This window comes from Tamandua tetradactyla, chromosome 24 (assembly GCF_023851605.1).
Source record: "Tamandua tetradactyla isolate mTamTet1 chromosome 24, mTamTet1.pri, whole genome shotgun sequence".
Lineage (NCBI taxonomy): Eukaryota > Metazoa > Chordata > Mammalia > Pilosa > Myrmecophagidae > Tamandua > Tamandua tetradactyla.
Window position 1 is genome coordinate 48,333,949 of NC_135350.1, and position 20,884 is coordinate 48,354,832.

Consider the following 20,884-nt stretch of genomic DNA (forward strand, 5'->3'; position numbering starts at 1 on the left):
GAAATGATTGTTAAAACAATCATTTTTTGTCCCCCATCTGCTTAAAATCCTCTGTAATGATGTGTCAATTCCACTCAGAGTAAAAAATCTAATGATTATATTGTCCTACAAGGCCCTACAAGGTCTGGCCCCTCATTACCTCTCAGACTTCATCTTCTGCACTCCCCTTCTCCACTCAGCTGTAGTCATGCTGGCCTCTTTGCTATTCCTTAGCCACGTAACTGAATGTACCCACCTCAGTGCTTTTACACCTACTCTTCTGCTTTGCTTGTTTTTCCTCTCATGGCTCTCCCTCCTTTGCCTCTTTATTTTGTTCAAGTGTCACCTTCTTAGTAAGCCCTCCCCAAGTCCCTCAATTCCCCTCCCTTGGGTCTCTATTCTCTCTATTTTCCTTCCATGTTTTATTGCTTCTCCAGTGCTCCTACTTGTTTGTTACTAGTGTGTATCCTGCCTTCTAGAATGGATTTTGTCTGTTTTCTTCTTTGCTCTATCCCTAGCACCTAAAACAGCACTTGGCACATAGTACATTCATTAAATGTTTGTTGAATGAAAGGATGACTGATTTTTTCATCAATATTTTGGTTTACCAATTAATATAAAGAAGTAAAAGAGGACGTTTGAGTTCTGGGGACAGCAGCTATTTCAAGTAGGAGAAAAATGATCAGGATCCTGTTTTGGGGGAATATGTCATTTAGAAGAAGAGACAAGTATCTTGGCTTTTGATCAGAGTGACCACTAAAGGAGGGTAGTTTTTTTCTTCTTCGTTGTAGTTGTACGATGCATATGCCTGGTCTATCCCAGGCACTAAGGTTGTCTTCTATAGAATTCACCTTTGGGCACAGACTCATTTTGAATAGAATACAACAGAGGCTGCTGATATTTAAAGGTTTGTAGTTGGACTAAATATTCCAGAAATGTGATTTAAAAAAATCACACGTAGCATAATAACTATTAGACAGGAAAAATCATCATTTGGTTCTTGATGTTAATATTTCACCTATAATCAAGCTGAGGATGTTTTGGGAAGGAGACTTGTCCAAAAGAATTACTTGTGCTTTCCTGTTTTAAAAATTATGTATATCATACCACTGAGGCAAAGCTTGAGAAGATTTGATTTGTTAATTTATTAGGTATTTGGGGACATCATTATTTCTTTTACTTTGTATGTTGCACATAATTTGGCTCCTTCCTTTGCCTTGAATTTTCTTTCAGATACTTTTGTAGGGGATGAGCTCTTTTATGAGATTGGATTAAAATCAACATAACTGAAACAATTTAGCCTTGTAAGGTGACTGATGCTTAATATTTGCCTAATTAGCTCTTGGCTAAGGATTCAAACCCATTAAGTAGCTAGTTAGTCTATGTTTTAAATAAACACATCTGGCCCAAAATGAATGAAGGCTTTTCCTGTGTGAGGGTGACAGATGTGGCGATCGTTCCCCTTGTTCTCACACTTAAATAATTAACAACACACTGGTAAGTAACCCTAGACAGTCTGCCTCAAAGCCAGATGCACAGTCTCAGAGCTGGATCCACGGACATGTGCATCACCTCATTAGCCTGCTCTATCAGTTCTTTCCCCTATTTATGTTTTTTCCTAAGTTATGTTTTGTTCAAGATTATTCTTTTAAAACTTTAGGGCTTGTGGATTTGGGTTTAAGAGAGGGTCAACATGAAGACTTTCCTTGGAGAAGGAACTGACAGAGCACCTAGTAGCTGGGACATAGAGCATGTGGAAATTAATATTATGTAATAAACAAAAGATAACTGGATAAATCCTGTCCAGGTTTATCATTGTTGAGCCTTGTTGGAATGAGATTTGAAGACCTTTCTTTGAGAGAGATCCATATTTACTAAGTTTCTTTACTTGCTATAGATTTCTTGGCTGAAAATTTTTTTTTTCTTTTTGCTCTTTAAACGGAAAGAATGTGAAGATGTTAGCAGTAAGGTAGTTATTTTCTATTTCTTTCGTTGGACACAATTTACTTTTGAAAAAATGGCATATAATTAAACACACTGCCTTACCAAGAAAAATCCCTAGATTGTTTAGGATTTCATTTATGCCATTGGTACATTTGCACCAAAATGTCTTCTTCAGTTTGAATAGAATGAGCTCTTGAAGTTCTTGAAATTCTCATTCCAGGGAAATAGCATTCCAGTTTAACGTGCAGGTTATCACCAGGACTTGCCAGGTGTCACTGATCCTTGGGATATGGGCTTGTTCTCTGACCCTTGTTTTGTGAGTCATCAACAGTAGCACAGCTGCTCTGCAGTACTTGAGATCTCAAACCTGTAATTTGGCAAGAAGAACAGAACAAATTGGGTAAATATACATAAACACATTGTGAAGATGGAAAAACAGAACAGAGTGAACCAGAACCTTATTCTACAGTTTGTTTGATAGAGATGTTTTAAGGAGGCATATGGTATAGTTAAATGTGCTTTCAAAAACATTGGACAAATCTTCTGGCAAATATGAAATAAATATCTAAGTCAGATGACAATGATAGTGTTAGTCCTCTGAAAAGGCACTGTGGGAAGACACAGCGGTGTTTCGAGTAAGAAGTGGTGGGGCATCAGTATGTGGGGGAAAATTTCAAGCATCTGATAACGAAGGATCCTTGAGGCGAATAATGCAGCAAATTTGGGATTAGGGCCTAATTTGGGGTTAAAGTCTTTTTATTTTCCCCAACATTGTTATTTTTTCAATGTTAAACCTAATCTATTATTAGAAAAAAAATCAACTCCATTTCTCTTTATTGGTTGCATAAATTCTACCTTTTGCATAGCTTCTCACATAAATGCTTCTCAAAACATACTTATGTGTATATATATGTGCGTGTGTGTGTGTGTGTAATCTGTACAATCCCTAATCTCACTATCTAGTAGCAGATGATACAATCACGTCTTTATTATTTCTTCTGTTTCTTGATAAATGAGATTGATTTTTTTTAATCACAGATATCATGACATTAGTTATGTCATTATTTGGACTATAAGTATATTAGGATCTTTGTGAGATAAATTAAGCCTGGAAACTCTCTCTGCCTGTTGCCCCTTCAGGGAAAAATTCATCTTTTCTTTCACGTGGTGCATTGCTTTTTGATTCTATCTGTAAAAGTGATAGATTCACATAAGCTGTATTGTTCATACTCCATCATAAATATTATATTCAGTTATGAATGTTGTCTTTTAATCTAGAGGTGACACATATGGAAATGTTAAATATGATACAGTTTAGAATAAATGAAAAAGAGATGATTCATGTGTGATACAGCTCTTTTCAAATACTGAAGATCTGTCAGGTTAAGGTGTTCGACCTATTTTTTACCACTCACCCAGAAAGGTAAAAGAAAAGGTGAACAGTAAATGGAGGCACATTTCAGTTCAATGTAAGGATGACCTATCTAACAATTAAATTTAGTGAGCTTTTTATAACTAAAAGTATTCAAACCCTTGAATATGTGCTTAAATCTCATTTTTTAATGTCTTTTTTTTTTTTTTTTCTTTTTGGCATGGGCAGACTCTGGGAATTAAACCCGGGTCTCTGGCATGGCAAGCAAGAATTCTACTACTGAGCCACCATTGCATGGCCTGTTCTCATATATTTTGGCTTCTAAAGTTTATGTTATGGAAGTTTTATATTATTACTGAGACATTTTACATTTTGGGATGAAAGACTCTAAAATATTCGGTGATTATTTTCAAGTGCCTTTTTAGTTTTTAAGTGCACAAAGCAGTTAAAAAGATTTTCAGTGTAAAATACTGAAAACATTTACAATACAACTTTAGGTATAATGTCTATTTCATCTTTAATTTTAGCTTTTTGTTTTTAATCTAATAATCTTCCTGACTGTAATGTTTATTTTTGTTACCTATATTGAGCTATACCAAAAAGAAATTATTTGATCCAAGAAGTCTTCAACCCTTTTTAAGCCAATATCTAGACAAACTTATTAATTTACATGTTTACTCATATCTACAAATGGAACATGAAACTAGGTGAAAATACGAAACCTTATTTTTCAATTTGTAATCTATTTTATGCATAAAGATAACTTAAAAAAATCTCTGCAGAGTATTAAATACTAGCACTTGATTTCAAAATATCTTGTCACCATAATTTTAATAACTTTTTGAGTACTTGCCAGTTTAATTTTCAGTATGTTAAAATTGGAGGTAAATTATTTATTACTTCGAGCAAATGTCTTTCACAATTTTATTTAATTTTTTCATCTTTTTTAATGGATCATAAAATGGGAATCTTTTATTGGATACTTATAAAGTCAGGAATAAATGAATACTTTGCAAATAAGTTACTGTGGATTGAAATGTCAGCCATAATTCATGGAGTATGAAATTTCTCAGATCAGGCTAGCCCTGACATATGGCACTGAGCCATTCTCCTGTTCTGGAGCAGTTATATGGCTTTAGACAATAAATAAAAGTATTGTGAACATTAAGACTTTTTGAATTTTATTTACTTAGTTTATATCACAGAACTCTAATAATTTCTTGTGTGAAATGAATCTAGTATACTTGAGCTTAGTTTTAATACTGTTATTGAGCACTGATTGACTTTAAAATGTATTTCAAACAATCTTGTTAATTTAAGTTGTTAGTGTTTCTTCTGTTCTTCAGCTTTGAAAAAAATATTCTAAAGATGAAACAAAGAATGGATTAAGTTACATGTAACAAATTCTAAACCATACAGAACCAATTTATAGAAAAGGAAGTTCAAAGAGTTGTCAGTTCTCAGTCTCATCTTCCTTGACATCCTTGTAGCATCCAAACTATGGGCCACTCTTTCTGTCTCAGAAGAGGGTTATTTCTTGTCTTTCACTATTTCTTATTCTCACCTCCCTGGCTGTTTCTTCTCAGATGACACCTCAGGCTCTTCTACTTCTTCTTCTCCTTCTAGTTGCTTGTCTTCCAGACTGTCAAATAGTGCTCTGTCTTTGTGGATCCCTGTCTAATACATTTTCCTTATCTAATTCCTGATAATTCTTTAGGATTCATCTTGGGGGTGACTTCTGGTGGGAAGGCTTTGTTGATGGTCCTCCATACCAAGGTTGAGTTGGTTGTCTCTCTCACATGATCCTCTAGTACCCTTGAACTTCTACCTATCTTAGTAAATACCATACTCTCTTATAACTGCTTATGTGACTTCCATTCAGTTACACTCTAAGCAATGTTTTACTTGTTATTGTGGCCCTATTACCAAACACAGTCTAGCTTGGTCTATTTTAAGTAATTGATCAATATTTGTTTAATTAAGTACTAATAAAATGATTGGAGTGACTGAATGCAGTTGTTGTCAAATATTCATAAATTTGGAATACAGTTTTCTGTTTGAGGTTTGAACACACTGCTCTCATAGCTGTAATGTTGGGTTTAATCAAGATAATGTTTCTTAACAGGAAGGAAGTAGCATTGAAAAATTTCTTACACCAATCTGACTGACATTACGTACTAGGCATTTTTGAACAATTTAACTCTGTGTATTTTTAAATGGCAGTAAGTAGAACGGAAATTTCTTAATTTAAATGAAAAAGTGTTAGGTAATTTTATTTCTTCTGTACATTTTTTTGTATACTTTATGTTATTTTTTAACTTGGATCTAAGAAGGTCTATGTGAAAGTACCCTGATATTTTGAATGATCTGTTAGACAAATAGTCAGGTGACACAGTAATTTATAGAATACCTGCTGTGTTCAGTAACTGTGTTGGGGCATTTTTTAATTTTATCAAGCTGTCCTCAGTACACGCTGAAATAGGTACATTTATCCTCCCTTTACAAATTGAGGAATGAAAACGCTGAGGGCATTCAAACCCATGTCTCACCATGGGCAAGGTTATTAGCATTTCTGGACATCCATTACTGTGAACTCGATAAAATTGTGAAACTACTACAGTGCCTACTTCAAGGCCTATTGTGAGAATTAAATGACCTGATGCCCATAAAATGCCCAGGAGAGCATCTGGCACCAAGCAGAGACTAAATGATATTTCTTATCTCTGCACTCTGGCATCACTTTTGTAAATTCTGCCAGTGGCTTGCGATTGCTTCTATTTTATCGTAACCTTGATGTGTAATAGTTTGGGGCACTCAATTTAAGGCATAGAAAAGAAGTCTTATAATACAACAAAAGTCTACTAATTTAAAGTAATTAAGACAAAGTTTCTGACTATTAATGCTTGGATATTAGAATATTTTATGAGCCTTAAAGGCTGATGATTTTAAAAAGCATAATATTGTATATAAACCAGATCAACAAAATGATGCCTACTCATCTGTACTTTAATAAATGAAGATCATGGGTTTGTGGGTATGCAGATTTTATATAATATACTTCATAAAATATTTGGAGAAGAGTTATTTCCTTATATTTTAAAATTTTCTTGCAGTTTTTTCTCCCATTTTGAGCTCTTAATATAGCTACTTAAAAAAAAAAATGCCACCAAAACAAACTTTATCTCAACTTCTGGCTAAATGGTCCCAAATAGTGAATTTCTAGAATCTGAATAAATGAAATTTTAATAATTATTAGTTGCTTTATAATTTGAAATCCTAATTTCAAAATGAAAATTGCTTCTTAACTATGATATTCCTTAGCAATGGGCAAAAATTATCCTTTTTTTCTACCTTTGGTAGGATATTTTAATATCCTGAGACATCTACAACAAATGTCTACAAATTAATCTCTTGCCCTCCTTTACTCTTTCTCTTCCTCTCTTTTCATTGTCACCGCCAGTGTATTTTATCTTTGAATGGCATATTTCCAGTTTTTATATAGTGACCTTGTGATGGGAGTAATATCTAGAAGCAGGGAAAATAAGAAATTATATCTAAGGATTTTTTCCTTTTTTAGATTTCTATGAATCTGAAACAATTTCAGCATGTCTCTGTATTAAGGAATTTCTTAATGGGCCAAATTAATAATAATTCTTTTAGGAACAATTAGATCATGTAAGGATTTTTCTTCTGGCTATTATATAATGACTGGAACTAAGAAAGAAAAGAGCTGTTATCACTGATCAAAAACTTTGGCCCTTAATCTTTAATTAGCCTTCTAGGATAGATTTGAATTATATAAGTAAATAAAGGTCTACAATCCTCCAGTTTTTAATTATTGCTTCTTCATTTTCTTTTAGAACTCTTGATGTTTCGGTGAGCTTTAATGGTGGAAAATCTGTCATGTCAAGCTCATTGATAGTCACTGCCACAGAATGTGTAAGTAAATAAGTTTACATAGAAGTTACATTTTAAAAATAGTAGGATCCAGAAATAATTTAAGTTGCTTCAGTATTTTTTCATTCTATAATAGAGAAGTTAAAACAATAACATTGGAAACTGATGAAGGAAAAATGTATACAGATTTTATTTTGAATTTTCTTTCCTTTAGCATCTGTTAAAGGAATTTTAAGATAGAATGCATTATATTTTGATATTTATAAAATTTTAGTTATATTTAAATTTAAAATAAGTAGGATAATGATTTCTAAATGAAGCATTTTTTCTTGAAACAATGAATATTGAAATGAAAAAATACTTTTCTGTTATAAATCTTAGATTTTAGAATCTAAGACATTTATCATTTTAAAAATCATTAGTGCGTTTGAATGGGTGACTTCATTATTTTGTCCATATTATGCATTGGTGCTTTCTATATGCATGAGGAATTGATTTTGAGAACTAGATAATATCTTAATTTGGAACTACATTGAAACTAAATTTTAGTTGTGATTATTTATTTGCATCATCTGAGATGCAGTATTTTGAGACATAAACTCCATTCCTGAAACAGTTTTCCTTGTGGTTAATTTTGTGGATTTATATAATTTTGATATTAGATTATTGAACTTGAAAATAGAAAGCACTAAAAGGAGTTTGCCACATGACTATTGTTTTATGAGTATATTTTCTTTGTAAAAAATATATAAATTAAAGCAAAAAAAATTCCCGCCCTTTCAAAAAGATGAAAATCTTAAACCTAAATATGTTTTAACGGTTTCACACTTTTATATTTGATCTTATAATTTATGAGACATCCTCCCTCCAGAAAACAAAACAAAACAACTCAGAGGTATCTGTATAGAGGTAGTTGTGTTTCTTGTTGTAAGAAAACATTGCAGGGAAAAGGATCATCCATATGGCCCTTAGGCTAGTATAAAACTTCCTGGGTAACTTTTTAACAATTCGTGCTAGTATTTTGAAAATAGGCAGGTTTTCTTTTTTTTTCTTCTGTCATGTATGTTGCAATCTGTAGGTTTTCTGAATGTTGCAATTTGTAGGTTTTCTGGTCCCTCAGGAAGTTGTTGACACCACAGACATTTGTGGTATATAGGTTCTGAGTGTTTATCTCACCAGAATGGCATTCTTTCTCCAACGTTCTTATTCTGCGCCTCCATCTGTTTTACTTCATCTCTCCTCCACGCAAGCAGGAATTAGTCCTTTGACCCTATCCTGCATCCATACACAATTTAATGGGCAGGGATGCTGAGGTAGATGACGAAGGACCCTACAGGTAGTGTGCTATAAAGAGGTTTCCTAGGTCTTGCTGGTTCTCGGGAGAGGGTAATGTGAATTGAGGTTGTTTAAGAGTAATGTGATTTTCTTTTTAACTTTTTGTATTGTATAATGTAACATACATTCAAAGAAAAGAAATGCAATAATTTTCAAAGCACTCTTCAACAAGTAGTTACAGAACAGATCCCAGAGTTTGTCATAGGCTACCATTCTTATATCTCAGATTTTTCCTTCTAGCTGCTCTGAAACACTGGAGGCTAAAATTTTTTTTTTTTTTAATTCATCACAATAGACTTTTTTTTTCTTTTGTGAAAAATAAAATTATGCAAAAAAGCAATAAATTTCAAAGCACATTGCAACAATTAGTTGTTGAACAGATTTCAGAGTTTGGTATGGTTATAATTCCACCATGTTAAGTTTTACTCTAGCTGCTCTAAGATACTGGAGACTTAAAAGAAAAATCAGTGTAATGATTCAGCATTCATACTCATTTGTTAAACCCAACCTTCTCTGTATAACTCCATCATCACCTTTGATCTTTCTCCCTCCCTTTAGGGGTATTTGGGCTATGCCCATTCTAACTTTTTCATGTTGGAAGAGGCTGTCGATAATGTGGGATAAGGGGATGGAACTAGTTGATGTTCTGGAAAGGCTGTCTCCTCTAGGTTTTATCTGGCCCAGAGGCCCATCTAGAGGTGTAGGTTTCTGGAAAGTTATCCTAGTGCATGGAACCTTTGTAGAATATTATATAACTCCCTAGGTGTTCTTTAGGATTGGCTGGAATGGTTTTGGTAAAGTGATTTTATCAAATGGATACTGGTTGTGTCAAAGATGAGGAGAGAGGGAAGGGGAAAGTAGCAACATTAAATAAGAGAGTCAAGGTAGGTATCATTGAGGAGGTAAGATTGAGCAAAGAATTGAGGAAGGTAAGGGAGTTAACCATGAAGATCATCTGAGCGAAGACAGTTACGTGCAGAGGGAGCTGCTAGAATCAAATTTAAGGTGGCATTGTGTCTGGCAAGTATAAAGAAAACCAGGTTTCCTTGGAGATAGCCATGGGAGAAAAGAGATGACGGTGAGTGGAGAGAGGTGGGCAGATTATTAGGGTCTTGTCAGGTATTGTAATTCCTGAGCTTTTCTTCTAAGTGAAAGGGGGAGCCATGATTTAACTTAATGCTTTAAAAGGATCTCTCTGGCTACTGTATGAAAATAGACTTTGGCAGTGGGAGCAAAAGTGTAAACATGAGACCAATTATATGGCTATTTCCATAATCCAGGAGGGGGAATGGTAGCTCCACTAAGGAGAAGGGCTTGGATTTGAATATATTTTATTCTGAAATTGTTTTCTTTTCATTTTAATGTTAAAATATGCTTTGATTTAGGAAAAGGTGACTCTAATAAACTGTCCTTCTTTCCTTCCTTCCAATGTCCCTCCTTCCATTTTTTTTCATATTCCTTATTTCTCCTTCCTTTCCTCATATTCTGTTTCTTCCTTTTTCTTTTTCTATATTATTTTGCAGAATGATTAGCCGGCAAAAGTGTTTGAAAAATTTTTTTTGAGGTTGCGCTGGTTTGAGAAATTATAGCCTGACTGTAGTAGATAATAGGGTGCTTTAAAAGGGTTTAGAGCATGAGTGTGATGGTGTAATGTTGTATTTTTAGGAAAATTAGTGTTGTAGTGTTGCTTAAGATAAATACGATAGAGAAAGAAAAATGGCAAAAGAAAAGCTGTTAGAGGACATGCTGGGACTGAGCAAGTCTTCTAACAGCTTTGGGTTCTGAATTGACTGATAGTAGTAGAAACATTATTAGAAATAAAGTAGAAATGGTAATTATGAAGAAATATACTTTAAAGTAACTTACCAGTTGTGGAGGGAATGGTTGATTTCAAAATATTGAGCCTTGTGGTTTGGAAGTGTGGTGTTACCACTGGCATTGTCTAAAAATAGAGCTGAATCTGGAGAGAATTTCCATTGTAGATGTGTTGAGTGAGTGAGGTTGGCAATGTCAAGTGGGTAATTGTAGATGTAGTGTCTAATCTCAGATAGGATCAGGGCTGGAAATAAAAACTTAAGTTTCACTTTCATTGAAGCTGTAGGAAAGGGTAGTTGGAAGTATTTAGTGTTTATGGCATTTTGAAGTGGGAGAAACACATGGAGTAGGTGAAGAAGTGAGTTGAGAGAAGGAACAGCTGAAGACATGGGAAAACCAGGACAGTCATCAAGTAAAGAAATCAAAGGAAGAGGGAGTTCCAACAAGAAAAGGAGGCAGCATTTGGTGCTTTAGAGGGGTCAAGGAGAATAAGGACTGAGATCAGGTCCCAGGGCTCACCAGTGACCTTGATGCTTCAGCCCAAGTTGATTTGAAACCCTCTCTTCTGTGTAAATTTTATTATTCTGCTATTAATATAGTATGATAAATACCACAATTAATGGTATCACATTGATAATAATCATAGGATAATTCTTTCTTTTTCATTAGATTTAACCATTAATTTGGATTTGACTTCAATTACTTTTAGCATGTGGTAGTAATTATTACCATTTTGTAGATATGGAAAGTGAGGCCAGAGCTGATGAGCTATGCCTGCTGATTTGTGTATTAAATCTCTATTCAAAATAGAAGAGGATAGTAGGTAATATCATGATAAACACTGAAACATCATATTGAAGATATTCAGTCTTACAGGAATATTTGGACATGATGATTAGGTGAGATATAGTTAGTGAAAAGACTTATTACTAAGATACTTTTGTATTTCATAGGCATTTGAAAGCAAAACAAAATAAAACACTATTAGACTGGTAATTGAATAATCTCTGTGAAAATCCCACAAATAAAGAAACCCTGTATATGCTCCAGGAGCATTCAGGCTCAGTCCTGTCAAGGCACATATCACACTGGGTTGTAATTTCCTGTTTACTTGTGGGTCTTTCTGACCAGTGTGATATATTGTGACTGGGGCCGTGCCTTGTCCTTGCTCCCTTCCCTGTGTACAGGCTAGACATTCCAAAATCATTTGTAAACTCATGAATGAAAGTACTTATATATTTAGTGTAATAGTGGGGAGACCAAGGCTCACATTTAAGATATTTAAGATTAGAACGTGAACAGAATTTGTATATTGGCAATCCTTTCTCTCAAGTCTGTTCTCAGAACACCTCTTCGTGTGCCTCTGCTTAAAACTACAATAAAAAGATGTCATTTTTCCCCCCTTGGAACTACTGCCTTTCTTCTGACTCTTGGTAGTAATACCAAATAACATATTTTCTGTACACACATTAAATGCCAGACACTGTGCTAAACACTTACATATGTTAAGCAGTTTATTGCCTTATTTAATATCACAACCCAAGAGGAGGTTATTACTATTAATGTTAATTTTAACATGAGAAAAATGAGAAACAGAGGGCCATCTCTAATCTTTATTGTATTTTGTGAAAAGACATTAGAACAAGGTGCCTCTTTTATTCAAAAGAACTAGTCTTCACCAGTGTACGTGACTCAATGAGCAAAGCTTAGACTGATTCCAGCCCTATTACTTTGGGGAAGTGGGCTTTGGTGCCTGAAAGATTAAGTTACTTGCTCGATTTCAGAGTTTAGTAAATGCTAAAACTGAGAATTTATCTGTCTGTTTTCCCTTCAGCCTGAACACTTGCACAATCTGTCATTTGTAACCAGATCCTAATTGATAAAATGCGGTCAGCATTTTTTATCAATAGAAGGCTATGTATACGGTCTCTGCCCCAATTATTCCAACATGCCATTGTAGTATAAAGGCAGCCACAGACTATGTCAACAAACGGGCATCACCGTGTTCAATGCAACTATGTACACTGAAATTTGAATTTCATATATAATATTGTCCATTTGATTTTTTTTCAGCTATGTAAAAATTCATTCTTAGCTCAAGGTCCTACAAAAGAGATGAGATAGATTTGACCCTTGAGCTATGGTTTGCTGATTCTTGATAGGAAATATGCCAAAATATTGAGTTAATGCAATCATCACTGATTCTGTGACTTTTTAAATTCTGAAACAAAATTGTGGAGATCCATTTCCCCCCTTCTTCGTCTGTTTTATTCTAATGTGGCTGCTGTGATTATTTTCTAGATAGATTACTATATTTTATTCAGTGAAGTTTTGAAACTTTTAAGTGATTTCTCTTTCCCATAGTTAATTTACAAGTACAAGAGTGTTCTAGTTTGCTAGCTGCCGGACTGCAACACACCAGAGACAGATTGGCTTTTAATAAAAGGGGATTTATTTGGTTAGTTATTCAGAGGAAAGGCAGCTAACTTTCATCTGAGGTTCTTTCTTACATGGGAAGGCTCAGGGTAATCTCTGCTGGCCTTCTCTCCAGGCCTCTGGGTTCCAACAGCTTTCCCTGAGGTGATTCCTTTCTGCATCTCCAAAGGCCTGGGCTGAGCTGCAAGAACTGAGATGAGGTATGCTGAGCTGCTTGGGCTGTGCTATGTTGTGTTCTGTCATTTAAGCACCAGCCAATTAAGTCAAACGTCATTCATTGCAGCAGGCACATCTCCTAGTCCACTGCAGATGTAATCAGCAACAGATGAGGTTCACACGCCATTGGCTCATGTCCGCAGCAATAGAACTAGGTGCCTTCACCTGACCAAGTTGACAGCTGAATCTAACTACCACAAAGAGTGACCTTGATTTGTTTTTACCATTCTATGATTAAGTCATATTTGGCAGAATATGACTATAATTCAGTTATATTTGGATTCTCTTAGCTATAATTCAGTCATATTTGGCAGAATAAATTTTTGATTGCATATTATAGTTTGCTTTTATAAGAAGACAAGAAAATTGCATGTCTGTGTTTCAAAAATACTTAATGTGTTAAGGATGACTGAAAAAAATACGCCTTTTAAACTAACATCAAACTCAAGATTCTGGTATGTATGTCTCCAGTTTAACCGTTAAAAGAGCTTTGATTTCACCATCATTTGGGTACTGAATCTCAGACTGGACTCTTCAGCTAGCTTTCACACCCAAGTTTACCTAGACAACTGAAAATACTACTTGCTTTTCAGGTCTATTATTAGGAAGAATTAATCCAAGAAACAGCCAAGCAAAAACTAGCAAGTGGCCAGTTCTTTTTATAATAAAGAGAATTCCAACTTTTTAGAAATTTGTGGTTGCTGACTTTCCATCAGCACCTGCAGGTGCCACTTGGTCTCCTCAAACTCTATCAAAGGCCACAGTGGTCTTTGTCTTGTTCTTACAGGAAGCCACTAATTTTGTTCCCCACCTCTCTCCTAAATCTCTTAGAGCTTTCTTATACTTCCTCTGGGAGCTCTTCTCAGGATTCTGGATTGGGTTGGTTTCCACTTTTACATACTTCTATCAAACTCTCCAACCACACTCTCACACTTGTAATTATTTTTTCAGTGATTGACTCTCCATCTAATCTGTGGGCTTCATGAAGCCTTGTTCAACATTTTAACCTGAATAACTATTTAAGTGAAATGAATAACTATTTCATTAATTTTCTGAAATTAATGAATTAGGTGTTCACCAAATATTCTTAGTTTCCAGTCAATAATATTTATCTATTCCACTTAGTTTAAGAAAAATGGTGTTCAAGTGCCTAATATTTTATAGTGACTTTTGACCTGAGGACTGTTTAGAGAGAGGCGTGTCTAACTAAAAGGGGAAGATTTTTTAGTTTCTGCCTATAGTAAAGATCTACATGTAATCATATCTTGTTTGCTTTTCACATCATATGACTCTTAAGTCTGCAGTTTGCAGCATGACATCTGGTCACAGGACTGAAATCTATGTGTTTGATCTTTCCTTAATTTGTTTATAAAGTTACAAGAACAATGAAAGTATTTCCCTTTCATGACTGAAATCTTCTATGCTCTGATAACGGCTCCAGGAAATCAAAACAAAGGAAAAGTGAATGTCTGAATTTGTGTCCATTTAACTGAGCTAATGTCTGGGACAGTGTATTCAGCGGCTGTGTCTCATATTTTTATGCCTCAGTGGGGTTGCATTAGATTCTTTGTTCCTCTGTTTTTTTAAATCAGACTTAGCTTCAATATGACAAATATTATATCTATTTTTTCTGTTCTGGAGATTTAGAAGCTTTGTATTTTAGTTTCAATTTTATTTGAAACAAATCTTTGGTATCATAATAACTGAGTAGTTACACCTGGCGGTGCATAGTGTTTTGTCAGTGCCACTAATAAAGGCTTTTTTTTTTGTAAGAGAAAATCAAGAATTTTAAGTCCCTGTCAGGGCTAGTCTGTTTACTTTACATTCTAATGGACAGAAACATCACAATTTTCTGAATTTCCTGCTCATAACACATGCAGAGAAAGAACAAACTAATCACTAAACATTTAGCAGATTCATAACCTCAGGTTCCATGTCCCTATTTTTGAAAACACGAATTCTAAGAAAAGGGGAAGCCAGACATTCTTAGAACACTTTTGAAAACCATGTAGCACAGCCAAGTGAGCCATTTCCATGTGTGCTGTGACTAGATCCCCATGTGGGGGGTATGCCCAGTAGGGTATGCTGTATTCATTCTGTACATGCTCAATCGCAGATGGGGGGAATTCTATATAAGACCTTATCATTCAAGTAGCATCACGAATTGACACATTTGACATTTCTCCCACAGGACACCACAGTTTTCTGTGTCTTTCTATGACAATCTTTTCTTGTTGTATTCCCATATGCCTTGATTCTAGACCTTGGTATAATCAGGTCTGTGGAAAGGAACATGATTCGTTCATCAGTGTTTAGAATTCTATATAGAAAGATGCACTCTGAGTATTTCCTAAGTGGTCTGATGTAAGCTCTGAATTGTGTTGTGTGTGTATTTTAGTTCCAAGGACAGAGCACTTAGATATCTGCCTGGAAAATTTCTATAAATATTTATCTCCTTTCCTTTCTATCCCTTTCCCTCTTTCTCTCTCTCCTACCCATCCCTTTCTTCCCTCTCTCCTTTTTACATTCTACCAAATGCTACATCAAGAAGTTGCTTGCCCAGCACATGACTTTTTAATTCTTATATTTTAAATGTACAAGACAAGTGAATGAACTCTTTATGGTAAATATGAGGTAAGAGCATCTTCTAGTGCCTTAAGAAGGTCTAACAGTAGGTTTTAGAATTCCATGGAGATAGTGTATTGTGTGTGTGCATGTGTGTAAAATTTCTGAAGTTACTTTGGTTTGCTGTCTCTGAAAGATAAATGAAATGATAACAGATTCTATATTGTGTTAGTTTTGGTTAATTTGAAACCTGACATCGACCACATAAATATTTTATGTTGTGTTTATTCCTTTTTAACTCTAGATGTAGTTAGAAACCAAAGGATAGTTTTATTTGTTCATGTGTAGTTGATTTGTAATTCTTTTCCTGAAATTTTCTGAAATTAATGAATGCTTTATGGTTCATTGTACTGCTCTGGGAATTATTTCAAGTTTATATTTTATTGAAAACATGGATTGGTTTAAAACATAAAGGCTCTTATTAATCAATCTCCTTTACAATGGATTTGTTTTGAGATAGTATCCAAACCACTAATTGGTAGTGTTTTTTTCTCCCTCCCCTCCCATTATGATAGTAGGAGGTGACATAGGGAAAAGAAACACATATCAAGATTTTTCTGATAAGCTAAACTAAATCTGTTTTGCTAGCATTTCCTCGCCAAGACTTTTGAAAAATTGCATTCCCTTCCCTCTTTAGTTATTTACAAATGGCTGTTTACATAAGGCTTATCATCTCTTTTGTTGCATGGGCCATTATGTATTAGACTTCAAATTCCATATTAAAATGTTCTTATTAAATGTTACTACTGTTGCCACTTAAGCACTGTAAAGTCTCTTAGCTTTGATCTATCCCAACATTTCCCAAGGTAGATTTTAGAGTACTCTAGCTATATAGATTGTTGAAAATATTATGAGAAAAAATTATTCTGTGCTGAAATACGTTGGACTTCTTTACTGCAAGTCCATTCAGAACTTTTTTTTTTGACATGGGCAGGCTGGAGGAATCGAACCTGGGTCTCTAGCATGGCAGATGAGAATTCTGCCACTGAGCCACCATTTCCCGCCCCATTCAGAACTTTAAAAATATGTTGATGTGTAGAGTGATTTTTTTTTTGAATGAGAGATGTAAAAAGTAACAGCAATGGCTTTTCCACAAAGAGTTTAATGCTTTGGGAATGACTGGCTATCTTATTTTGTGAATTAAGAAAACGGAGGCCCAGAGAATTTGAACGACTTGCTTAAAATTCGAACTCCAGATTAATACTTTTAATACAGTAACATTCTAAGGTGGCTACTAGTAGTTCTCTCTCTTCCTCTCCCTTTCTCTCTCTCCCTGTCTCTTGGCTTATGCAATAAATGTAGCTCTTACCCTGATCTCTGGACTTGTACTTCTCACTTGTATTGAATGATAGGAAACACATCTCTGAAAAGCTGCCTTATAAAGTCCCACACTTCTACCCAGTCAGCCTATTTACTTATTTACAACTTTTTTCTCTTCCCTGAATTCTTATCCTTTAAAAAGGAAAAAAACAAAACACTATTACTGGGAATCCTACAGTAGGGATTTAAAGACAGAGGTACCTTTTTCCCTTGAACACTTTATCTCTACTCAAAAAATTCAGTAAACACTTTTTTTTTTGTATTACTAGATTCTTCAATCTTATATTTTTGGGGTTCATTCTCTTAGAGAAAAGGTTTTAAATATCAAGTATGGAGTTTCCAGCAGTAAGTAGATTGGACATTAGCCCCTCCCTGCCAAGAACACACAATGAATTATGGCAGAAAAGAGAAATGAAATAAATAGTCGCAAAGCTCCTCATAAATTAATTGATTAATTGTATTGTGATAATTGCTAAATAATAAAGAGAACTATGAGTTTTATAATAAGGAAAGGCATTTTCTAGCCAGTAGGTCCAAGAAGGCTTCCCTGAGAAAGTGACTTAATCCGAGTGTAGACTGTGGCTGGTGTCTAAATGAAGGAATTGGAGGCAGAACCCAGAGCAGGTGCCTTAAGACGGGAGGAGCTCCCCAGTTAGGAAGTGTAGGAGCAGCAGTATGGTTCTTGTATATGCAGTGCTTGAGCTGTGATGAGAGATCCTCTGATCAGGAGTGCATGAGACTGCATTTCACATTGATGCACAGATACCATATGTCAAAAAGAAACATTGTTGGTTTGTTATCTACTTGGCAATTTCGATATTCATCTTGTCATATCTTTTAAATATATGAAGTACCCAGAGTTCCATTGTCAAAAAGACTGGGAGAGTTCTGGCTAAAAGTAATGTTTCTTATAACCAAAATAATCCTTACTCAGAGACGAAAGACAGGGATCATGTGGACTATTCATAAAACTCCATCTAGTGATTTTTCCTACATTCCTATAAGACATATTATAAAACAATGTGTAGCACTTTGTAAGATTTTGGTTTTTATCATAGCTTATCTTAACGTATGAAATAAAATATAAAGGAAATTGTGAAAATTAGATAATTCAGAAGATTACAGTAGAAATCTGGTTTGACATTATTATTATGCTTTGTGTCTGGGATTTGACCCTAAGCCTTACTGACCACCTTGTTTTTTGTCTTTTGCCCGCTCTAGTCTAATGGGATTGCAGCCATCATTGCTATTCTGGTGTTACTGCTGCTCTTGGGGATTGGTTTGATGTGGTGGTTTTGGCCCCTTTGTTGCAAAGTGGTGAGTAAGAAGGATTTACAGCTGTGCTCTTTCTTTTTGTTTTAGTAATTGCTGAGATATAAATTCAAGTCTGAAATATGAATGAATGCCACATTGTTTAACAATTAATGCTTCAATTAGCAAATTATACTTTAATTGTTTTATCATGATAAATTCTAGAAAACATGCGTGCTAATAAATGTTTATTATAAAGTGTCATCTAAAAAGCACCTCCAAATCAGCTTGGGGGAAGAACAAGATAGGAAGGGAGGAGCGCTTATAAGGAAAAAAGGTCTTTCCACTAAAGTACAAGAGTAATTCACATAAAATGAATGATATTTTCTGCTGGATTCATTGGTTGAACTTGGTAATCTGTCAGGTTTTTTTTTTTCAAAGCTTATTGAATCTTTCATTTCCTCTTTGAAGGATGTGCTATTTCAGGAGCTTCACTGTTTGCCTTTCTGAGTAATATCTTAGAAATATGTCATGTGCAAATTTTAGGGTATCTTTTAAATAGTTACTTTTAAGTTATGACAGGTGGTTTCAGTTCATGTAATTTTTCAGTGAAGCCTCTGAAAGAATATGGGTGCATTAAATTTTTATTGCTACAATAACAAATTGCCAAACATTTGGTGACTTAAAACAACACAAATTTCTTCTCTTACAGTTCTGTAATCAGGTCTGACATGGGCCTCACTGGGCTGAAGGTGGTAGAAGGTGCTGGGAGGGCTCTAGTGCTTTCTGAAGGTTCTCGATGGTATCATTTCCTTGACTCATGGTTCCCTTCCTCTGTCTTCAAAGACAGCCCTGTGGCATCTGACTGTTCTTCTGTAGTCACAGCTTCCTCTGATGCTGCATCCAACTGGGAAATGTCCTGCAATTTTAAGTTACCAAGTGATTGGATTAGACCTTCTAAACAATCCAGGATAGTCTCCCTACTTCAAGGTCCTTAACTTTAATCACATCTGCAAAGTCCCTTTTGCCTTGTAAGATGATGTATTCACAGGTCCCCGGAATTAGAATGTGGATGTCTTTAAAGGCCTAGCACAAGGTGAAATGCTGAATAATATACATTTCATGTTTCAAGCAGTCCATTTCTTTGGGAGATAGTGATTTTATTCTAGCTAGATTTGCTCAAATACAGACCCCACCCCACCATCATTTTGGATTTTATAAAGGAGATCCAGTCATCAGGTGGTGAGACTAGATTTGTTTCAATGCTGGGACTCTGGAGATCATGAATCACGGAGTCATCTTTACACAAGGCATAGAGGGGACCCGTTAATGGTGTGGATTTCAGGATGGCAGAAAGTCTTTCTTTTTACCAGAAACATCTGTGATTGTTTACTAATTTCTGGAACTCATTTAATAAAGGGAAATGACTTTATTGTACAATTTGAAATATATATTGAAAAAGCAATTAGTTTTGGGAATGAATTTAAATTTATAACTAAGTGTAAGGAAATCATAAATGTTTCCTTAAAATAGTTTTAAAAGTAGGGAGATGCTAGAGACAAAATTCTGTGTTAAATTTAACCCTTGACATGTATTTATTGAGCAGCTAATATGTGTCAGTATTGGGCTATGATCAAGGTTAACTTTAATATGAAGACACAGATATATGGGAAAATAAATGTGGAGAATCATGGGCTCCCCAATAGCAGCAAGTATAAAGAACAGTATGAATATAATCAAAGGGGAGTTTGTCAAAGAAAGGGATTGTTTCAGAGAAATCTGGCCGAGTAGTTAACCCCAACTGAGTTTCGAATGATGAATACGATTTTGGCAGTTGACAAGGGATATTCCAGATGAAGTGTGTGTGGAATTATGAGTTATTCTAATGTGTTTTGGAAAGTGCTAGGCTGAGGTCTACTGTGCCAGTAAAAAGGAGTAGCTGTGAGATGATTTGGGATTTAAGCAAGAATTCCATTAGAGAGGGCCTCCTATGCTTTTGGAAACTCTGAACTCTTCCTGTGGGGGATGGAATGCCCCTGGGGATCTCTGATGAGCATACTCACCTGAAAGAAGCTTTGCTTGCTTTGGAGTGTCACTGAGGTATGGTCCTGGCTGGGATTATTTAGGATTGTGTCCAAATGAATTCCATCAGCAATTGAAATGGAAAGCCTAGTGGGCAGATAGAACACCTTAGATTTTGGTGTACTAAAATATTTCTAAAGAATATATTTGAACAAAATGTAGATACTTGAAATCTAAGTTGGAAGCTAGATGGACTAAAGCAAAATGAAAAGATGACATGAAGAGAAAATGTAAGGGAGAACTATTACTTTGTGAAACAAGAAATCGAGTACATCAGAGGGTGTTGTAGTACAATTGAGAGGCATTTATTATTTTTTTTGTTTTTTTTAGAGAATGTATTTCTGAGATTCTGGAATTAGAATGTGGCTAGTTAAATAATCTTTAGTATTAAATTATTAAAGTTAATTTGACTTTGTTGATCATTATCAATAATATAATTGGCTAATGGAGAATGAAATGTGTTTATTCAGTTTGGTGTTGTTCAAATGTTTTTTTGTTTGAGTGTGTTTTAAGTACTAATAGCAAGAATTTATGTCTGATCTTTCAAAGGAAACATGACCAAATAAGTTAAAATGTCTATTCTCAGACACATTTAAGATTATGTCAGCTATC

The 20,884-nt window shown here is 34.9% G+C and overlaps 1 protein-coding gene across 1 annotated transcript in view; it reads left to right on the top strand.

The window, feature by feature from the left end:
• ANTXR2 (ANTXR cell adhesion molecule 2) overlaps positions 1-20,884 on the top strand; it is a 140,277-nt gene that overhangs the window by 41,635 nt on the left and 77,758 nt on the right. Inside the window, exons 11-12 of the mRNA XM_077143050.1 lie at positions 7,156-7,234; positions 18,161-18,256. Coding sequence (XP_076999165.1) covers positions 7,156-7,234; positions 18,161-18,256 — 175 coding nt within the window. The remainder of the gene's footprint in view (positions 1-7,155; positions 7,235-18,160; positions 18,257-20,884) is intronic.